Source organism: Neophocaena asiaeorientalis, unplaced genomic scaffold (assembly GCF_003031525.2).
Source record: "Neophocaena asiaeorientalis asiaeorientalis breed wild unplaced genomic scaffold, Neophocaena_asiaeorientalis_V1.1 scaffold121, whole genome shotgun sequence".
NCBI classification, from domain to species: domain Eukaryota; kingdom Metazoa; phylum Chordata; class Mammalia; order Artiodactyla; family Phocoenidae; genus Neophocaena; species Neophocaena asiaeorientalis.
Window position 1 is genome coordinate 1861084 of NW_020172142.1, and position 8296 is coordinate 1869379.

The following is an 8296-nucleotide window of genomic DNA, read 5'->3' on the forward strand; positions in this document are numbered from 1 at the left end:
CGAGCTCACGCGGGTCACACCAAGGTAAGGGACCCGGCCGGGGGGTGGGCAGGGTGGGGTGAGGTTGAGACACTCCCTGTGAGACTTAACGTTGAGGAAAGCCAAAGCAGAGAGGCTCATTCAAATCTACCCCTAGCCAGTGGAAGCATCTCCCAAGCACTGCAGTCACCTGTTCTGAGTCCCATCTTTTTTTGCTTTCTTTCTTTCTTTTTGAATCAAGACCCCTATTGATTCAGATCCAGCACAGATAGAGAGACCTGGACCCACTTTTAGTTGCTCTTTTATTGGCCGTGGAAGATTCTTACGTCCCTTCTCAACCAGCTGAAGTTTAGGGCACTACCACAGCCCCCAAGTCCAAGTCTGTTGGCTTTTTGCCCCGAAGTTTGTCAGTAGAACGTGTTCTTTCACAGAATGGAGTTACTGAGCCCTGTGGTAGCACTTATGCCTCTGGCGATGGCCCCAGGGGCCATGCATCACAGCCACCCTGTAATGACCGAAATGAGAAAACTTGAATGGAACCACATGTCCAGCGTGGTCCATTTCCCTTGGGCACCTCCAAGAAGTGATAAGAGTTGGTACCATGGGACAGAGGACTTGTATGGCCTGGGCGGGGGGTGGGGGGGGCGGTCTGCTTGGCTGGATTTCAGAGCTTCCAGTAAAAGGGAAAATGGTCTCCCCCAACGTGGTAGCGTGACCCCATCAGCTGATTTCTCTGTGGTACGAGGTGGCAGGGTGAGTGGAAGGTAACTTACGGGAGAGAGGCGAGCAGGGCCAGCTCGGAGGGAGCAGCTGCCCCAAGGAGCACCTTCAATGATGAATAATTCTCCGCAGGTCATGTGAGGAGGACGACGAAGCAGCCCCAGGCCCCGTTGAGCTGAGAGCAGATGTAGGGCAGAGAGTGAGCCCGCGGGCAAGGCAGGGGGTGAGAACACCACCAGCAGGGCCCCATGAAGGAGCTGTGTGTGCACGCGTGGCCGCCACTAACCCACGATGTAGGCGTGGATGTGTCTCTGATTGTGCCTGGCTGACTCGGCCTTGACAACGGATACCCCTAACCTGTCTAAATGCCCCAGTCACTCCGAGTGCCAGCACTAATACAGGTCTAACCGAGGTTCTCACTGGAAGGGGACCTCTAAATTTTAGCTTGTCTCTCCGTCTCCCTTCCTGCCTCTGGAGAACCCGGCTTCCCTATCCCTCAGCTTTATGTTTGAAGAGATCATGTTTAAAACCACTGGACAGAGCTTCGCCCTGGGAGAGGCTGGCATCCTGGTGCCCTTCTGACTGTAGCCATAGGACCCGGCACCACACTCCTGCCTTCTTCTCTAAGTCCTTCTGGTCTCGTCAGGGATGAAAAAGCCTGAGAAGTCAGTAGTAAGAAAAGGCTTTTTACCTGAGTTTGAAAGAATGGCAGCTTGAAACAAAATAGAGAATCTCCCTAGGAATGGCTCTGTGAACAAGATTTTAAGTCCAGATTTTTTGGGGGCCCTCTATTGCTTGTAGATCAATTTTGTAGAATTCCACCTGTGCCTTTTTTTTTTTTTTTTTTTTTTTTTGCGGTACGCGGGCCTCTCACTGTCGTGGCCTCTCCCGTTGCGGAGCACAGGCTCCGGACGCGCAGGCTCAGCGGCCATGGCTCACGGGCCCAGCCGCCCCGCGGCATGTGGGATCTTCCCGGACCGGGGCACGAACCCGCGTCCCCTGCATCGGCAGGCAGACTCTCAACCACTGCACCAACAGGGAAGCCCCACCTGTGCCTTTTGAAGAATCCACCTTTTAACCTGAGGAATCTGCTGTGGTTTCTAATCCCATGTTCCTCTGAGTACTCCCGACCCACCAGCATCCCCAGTCCCGAGCTTGCGTGAGACAGGCCTGTTCTGGGTTCCTCACCCTGTGCAGACTGGCCAGTGGTGAGGTCTCCTGAGTGTGTAGCCAAGTGATGCCTCTGCTTGTACTTGCCCTTGACCTGCCCCTCCTGCAGGAGGGGGCCCTGCTCCACTCATTCCAAGGACCTGCTCCAGAGCCCATCCCCTTCCTCCCCTTTCCCTAAGTTGGTGCTTTGTCCAAGGTATGTGGCCTGTCCCCTGTCAGGCTGGGGAGAGAGGGCTCTATCCCCCGGCTCCCGTGGCACCCAGCTGCCTGTTCCCAGGGGCACCTGCAGCCCCTGCTGCGTCCTTAGGCAGGTGCCAGGGCAGATCTCATGAGACCGTCGGGGGGTGTGTTTTCTGTGCCGCCCAGTTGCTCATCCAGCAGCAGCTCAGGGCCTCTGTGCCTGGGTGGCCTCACTCCATCCCTGAAGCAGTTGTTAAAAGTGGGTCTCTCCTGGTTTTCAGGCAGACAGCAGTGCATTCCCCGCTGCTGCCCCTCTGTTATACCTTCTGCCCTAACTCCCTCACTGCTGGATACCAGCTTTTGGAACATAGTGGGTCCTCAGTCAGCATGACATGAGTAGACGAAGGAATCTTTCCACTTTTCCTTTAGTAACCAGGTTTCATACACCCAGTGGGCCTTTTTCTGGGTGGTACCATAGATGAAGATCTGATAATACGTGACGTGGCTCCCTCTGTCCCAATAACTCCACTCATCAAGGTGGACTTGGGCACCCACGGGAGAAGGACTAGAGGGCAGCAGGGTGCAGAGGAAAGAACACTGTGGTGGGAGTCAGGAGGCCCGGGTCTGCTGCTGAGTTGATGGGCACCTTCAGCCTCAGTCTCCCCATCACCCTAGGGTCCTCCACCGAGATGTCCCACCTGCTTCGGCCATTCCCAGGATAAACTCTCATATCCCGTAGCCCTGGTTAACGTCTTGCCTTGGGGAAGCGGCTACTGGGAAGGAGGGCGGGAATCTGAGTAAATTTGGTAGGGACAGAAAGCCTCTCTGCTGAAGGCCTTCCTCCCCTATCTTTGGGGCCACTCAGACTTGTGTTTAAATCCAGGGTCTTCCACTGAGTAGGTGAGTGTGACGTTGAGTAAGTCACCCAAGCTGAGCCTCAGTTCCCTCACCTGCAAAGGGGACAGTTGTACCCACCCTCTAGGGCTGAAGGAGGGAAATCACATGCAGCTTCCTTAACTTAAACCACGTCCCCACTTCGGGGAATCCATGGCCCCTTTGGTGAGAGGAAAAGCAGACATGGAAAGAGGCACCTGGGGAGCCTGGGCTGGGGGAGTCCCCTTAGCATGTCCTAGGCCTGCGCTGCACCCCTGCAGGCGGCTGGCCGCGGACTGCTTCCTTGGTGCTCGTGGGCATTTTCTGATCAATGACCTCTCATCTTTTCTTAATCAGCCTTAACTCGGCCCCGACTCCAGCTTGTGGCAGCACCAGCCACTTGAAGTCCACGCCGGTGGCCACGCCGTGCACTCCGCGGAGACTGAGCCTGGCCGAATCCTTCACTAACGTCCGTGAGTCCACGACCACCATGAGCACATCCCTGGGGCTGGTGTGGCTGCTGAAGGAGCGGGGCATTTCCGCGGCTGTCTACGACCCCCAGAGCTGGGACAGGGCCGGCCGGGGCTCTATCCTGCACTCCTACACCCCCAGGATGGCTGTGATCCCCTCTACCCCGCCCAACTCGCCTATGCAGTCGCCCGTGTCTTCCCCACCCTCCTTCGAGCTCAAGTGCACGAGCCCTCCCTACGACAACTTCCTGGCTTCCAAGCCAGCCAGCTCCATCCTCAGGGAGGTGAGGGAGAAGAAGGCTGTCCGGAGCAGCGAAAGCCAGACCGATGTGTCTGTCTCCAACCTTAACCTCGTGGACAAAGTTAGGAGGTTTGGTGTGGCCAAAGTGGTGAACTCGGGGCGAGCCCACGTCCCCACCTTGACTGAGGACCAGGGACCTCTCCTCTGTGGGCCCCCGGGCCCCACGCAGGCCCTTGTCCCCGGAGGCCTGGTACCTGAGGGCCTGCCCCTCAGATGCCCCACTGTCACCAGTGCCATCGGCGGGCTCCAGCTCAACAGTGGCATCCGACGGAACCGCAGCTTCCCCACCATGGTGGGGTCCAGCATGCAGATGAAAGCCCCCGTGACGCTCACCTCGGGCATCTTGATGGGTGCTAAACTCCCCAAACAAACTAGCTTACGGTGAGGCTGGGAGAAGGCCCTTCCCCTAGAGGAAACCAGTCTTGCTCTCCCCTCCCTCCCCTCCCCCTTCACTGCACACGCTTCCTCTGCTCTCCTCTGCCCATCCCCTCCTGAGCTAGACAAATCAACCTCGTGCCTAATGGGGGCAGAGTGGAGACTCTGTAAAATGTGTACATAGGACCTGGAGACCTGTATCTGCCCTGCCCTTCCTTCGAATCCCACGGGAAGCACCCCAGCACCGACATCGCTCTCTTGAGGACTTGGCCCGTGCTGGCCGGGGGCAGGGGCAGCCCGGTGTCTTTCCTCCTTCTTTCCTTTGAGAAGCGTTGAAACCCCCATGTGTGTTCTTATCCCATGGATAGGAAACCAGTGAAGCTGTGGCTGGCTGCCGGAGCCACACATCCTGAGCTGTCACACAGCACAGTGGCTGTGCCGCCTGGTGTCACTGGGCACCTCGTCTCACCCTCCCTGTAAGAGCGTAAGGGGCCTCTGTCTGCTGCCACGTGCAGCTGCTGTAGCTTTCACGATGGGAGAGCTGTTCTTTCTTTCTTGGGTCCCAGCTTCTTCAAGACCTTCACTGCTCGGCCCCGACGGACGGTCGCTTCTTTTCTTGAGCTGTGACTTTTTCTTCTCATGCCTTCAGCCTGAATTCATCCCTCCGTGTTTTGTAATCCACCGTCGGGCCAGACGTCTGACCTGAAAGAGAATGTATTTACACTCCTGCTGCCCCGTTTGGCAGCCCCTGTGTGTTCTGTGTGATTTGTTTTATTTTTCTGCTTTTTTTTTTTTTTTAATATATGCAGGGAAGTAATGGTACTAGATGGGAAGTCGCAGTGAATGTTCTCTCTATCGTTCTGTGACACCAAAATACAAGTTTCAGACACACCAAGCAGCTAATGAGATAGCAGCTTATTTCTGGGACCCAGTGTCACCACCAAATTAAGACCAAGGCGATTTTGCCAATAGGATCATAAGGAAAGGGGGTTGGGGAAAGGTGGTGGATGAAATTTTGTCAACAGTAAAAGAGAAGAACCACGGCCAAAGGTAACACCAGACTGGTTCACAGAGAAATGAGGCTTTGGCGGTCCTCTTGTTCTGGTCCTTGTTCTGGACCCTAGACCGGTGAGCATGCTTTCACGTCTGTGGTCTTCTTCTGCAGCCGTTCGATGCCCTCAAAACACGTTTTGCCCTCTTGTTTCAGAAGAGAGTGGTCCCCAAAAGCCCTTTGTGTCCTTGTGCCACTTTTCATCCTTAGGAAAAGGTAGAGGTGTTGTGAGAAGAACCATGAACAGACAGGGAGTCTGGTCCCATCGCCGTCACTGACTAAGTTTCAAACTTTTATTTATTATTTGTGTGTGCTGTATTTTAAACAAACATCTTCTGTCCTCTCCAGCTCGGTCACGGTGCGCCTGCGGCTTTCCAATCCAAGCAGGTCGTTTATTTATTCTGATCTGAGGACTGCACTGCTCGTCACGGTGCTCTGTGGCCATTTCTTCCAGACATTTATGGAAGGATAACACCATATGAAAATGAAATCGTCATTTGCACCCCCCATTACCCTCCTCCCGCCACCCTTGGCAAAAGACGTATCCTTCAATTGAGTGAGTGTGACCTTATGTCCACTGAAGATACTTTGAGAAAGTCCCCAGGAGCAAGCTTTGGTCCCATGATTTCATACTATTTATTCTCTGAACACGAGGGTGTTGGTTAATTGTGTTTTCAACTCTCCTCGCTGTGGTATGTGTGCACTCACTGCAAGGAACTTATATCTTTTTATTTGAATGTATTTTAAAGCCGTAGGTAGAATAACAAAGGAATATGAAAACCATGGATGGAACGGACCATTTTATGTATTCAGAGACAGGGGCCACCCATCATCATAAAGGAAATACCCGTGTAAAAGTCAACAATTCGGAGGTTGCAGTATTTAGTATAGTTAATAAATGATCAACATTGTGTACCCACTACCAAAAAGTGTGTTGTAATGCATCCAAAATCAACAATTAAATTTTATTTGCTAGCGAGTACCAATAAAATAAGTTCAAATGATGGAAAGCACACTGCTATTCTGATTTGTATTTTGTTCTTTTCATTGAGGAGACCATCTCTATGCAAGACTTGAAGGTATTCAGCTCTTGGGGGAACTGAAACGAAAGTCATATACTTCTGTTGTAACCCACCTTTCTTTTAATGTAATACATTCCCTTAGATAACCTTCCAATCAGACCCTGAAGCTCTTTCTCACCTTTCAGGGCTGCATACTACTCCACCACGTGCACGTGCCCACTGTGAATGCATACACACCCCCGTGGACCTTTAAGTTGATTCCAAATGTTTGCTCTCACACCACTGTAACGAAAAAGCCTCGCGTCTATGTAATTTTCCACATACATGAGCATATCTGTAGGATAAATTCCCAGATAGATGTTGCCAAATTGCCTTCCATAGAACTTGTTGAGACTTAAAAACCAAGCACAGTGGAGGATCACCATATGGAGAACGAAAGGATAAAATAAAATTTTCTGCCACCTTAATATTTGGGAGCAGTGAAATCACACAAGCAAACAGTAGTGGGTGGTGGCGGCATGGATTTCAATCAGGTGCTACCATTTGGTAGTGGTGTGACCTTGGGCAAGCCACTTCTGTTTGGGTCCTCCATTTTCTTAACCTGTAAAATGGGAATAGTAATATACCTTAGGGTTGATGCGCTGAGGGAGATATATTTTGAACATCTATGGGACATGGTGATAAGTGATCAGTTTCTCTCATGGAGTGTGCGTACAGTCTGTTAATAGGAGAGAGATGACCCCAAACATGGCATAGTAAGGGCTGTTTCAACAGAGAATTGAAATAGGCTGGTGTGAGAGATGGGGTGGCTACTTTGGGCCGTCAGGAAAGGCCTCTCCAAGGAAGTGGCATTTGAGCCAACCATGTGACATCTGGCACACGGGCATCTAGGCAGAGAGAGCAGCTGGTGCAAAGGCCCAAAGGTAGGAAAGCATGTGGTGTGTTTGAGGAACAGAGAGAAGGTCTGCATGGCTGTGTGCCAGTAGAGAAGGGGAGCATGGTTACGGCAGAGAAACCAGTGTCACCAAGTGGCCCTTCTGATCCCCGTGTTTCCCAGTCACTTTGCAGTGGGCAGGGCACAGGACTAGTTCTGGCCAGTGAGCTGTGAGCAGAGAAAAGTCCATGCATGATTTTCTATGCTCTTCTCTTGCTCTGAAGCCACATGTTGAAATGATGGCGTCACAAGTTGGCAGAGCCACCATGATCCTGGGTCTCTGTGTGGACCAGACTCCCTGCCCTCTAGCATTTGACATACGCTCTGAAGGAGAAACCAACTTTTGTTGTTAAGCCAGTGAGGTTTTGGGGTGGTGCATCAGAATCCCAGGGGGTAGGGTCCAGGTAAGTGTTTCACCAAGCCCGGCAGGGGGTCCTGGGGCTCACTAGGCTCTGAGAACCACTGTGCTAGATCAGGCGGAGTTCGGGTGGGAGTCCTGCCGTGGGAGGAGTGGGTTCCCCTCCCCAGTGTCTCCCTATCTCGGGCTCAGGGAGGCCAGGCAGCTGTAGCTGTAGCCACCTTGCTTGAAGTGGAGAGAGCGCGTGGGTGGGTTAATCTACCGGCTGTGGCGGGGAAGGCTTTGAGACAAGGTGACCCTGGATCTGGGTTTCCAGGATGGGCAGGATTTGCCAAGTGGGGAGGGCATTCCAAGGGGTGGAGGGATGGGAAAAGGAGGCTGGAATGCATGCTTCTAAGTAGAATGCTGAGTAGAAGGGACAATAGAGTTAGAAAAACCACAATTTTGCAAAACTAACTCATTTAGACAACAGTGGATGCTAAAACTATTGGGTAAGAATTTGTTAGGTAGCAGGATATTTACATACATGGTACCTTCCCATAGAATGTTTATTATCGAAGTGCTGGGGAGGTACCTTTGCAGTGGAGAAACCTGTTGGACACCACTTTAAACAAGTTATCAAACTGAACATTACCCAAATGGGACAAACTGGTATCAGGTACCACTCATGTGTGATGTCCTGGGAAGGACACAGCACTTCTATGCTGCTGTTCTAAAAATGCAAAACCTGAATCATGAAGTTGACAAATGGACGAACCCAAATTGAGGGACATTTTATAAAACCATGTACCTGTTCCCTTGAAAAATATCAATGCCATGCAAGAAAGAGGAATTGTTCCAGAATAAAGGGATGCAATTCATGA

The 8296-nt window shown here is 52.1% G+C and overlaps 1 protein-coding gene across 1 annotated transcript; it reads left to right on the forward strand.

The window, feature by feature from the left end:
- The first annotated feature begins 6 nt into the window (after window positions 1-6).
- Window positions 7-6132, forward strand: LOC112405597 (trafficking kinesin-binding protein 1-like). Its single transcript, XM_024754070.1, has 3 exons — window positions 7-24; window positions 3280-4074; window positions 5468-6132. Exons 2-3 carry the CDS (start codon window positions 3413-3415, stop codon window positions 5589-5591), a joined length of 786 nt encoding a protein of 261 aa, XP_024609838.1. The 5' UTR covers window positions 7-24; window positions 3280-3412; the 3' UTR covers window positions 5592-6132.
- Window positions 6133-8296: the final 2164 nt, after the last annotated feature.

Bases quoted from the DNA above. Each gene is read 5' to 3' on its own strand.
- LOC112405597 (XM_024754070.1), top strand. From the start codon at position 3,413: ATGAGCACATCCCTGGGGCTGGTGTGGCTGCTGAAGGAGCGGGGCATT. The intron at 4,075-5,467 runs GTGAGGCTGGGA...TGTCCTCTCCAG, and splicing joins CCCAAACAAACTAGCTTACG to CTCGGTCACGGTGCGCCTGC.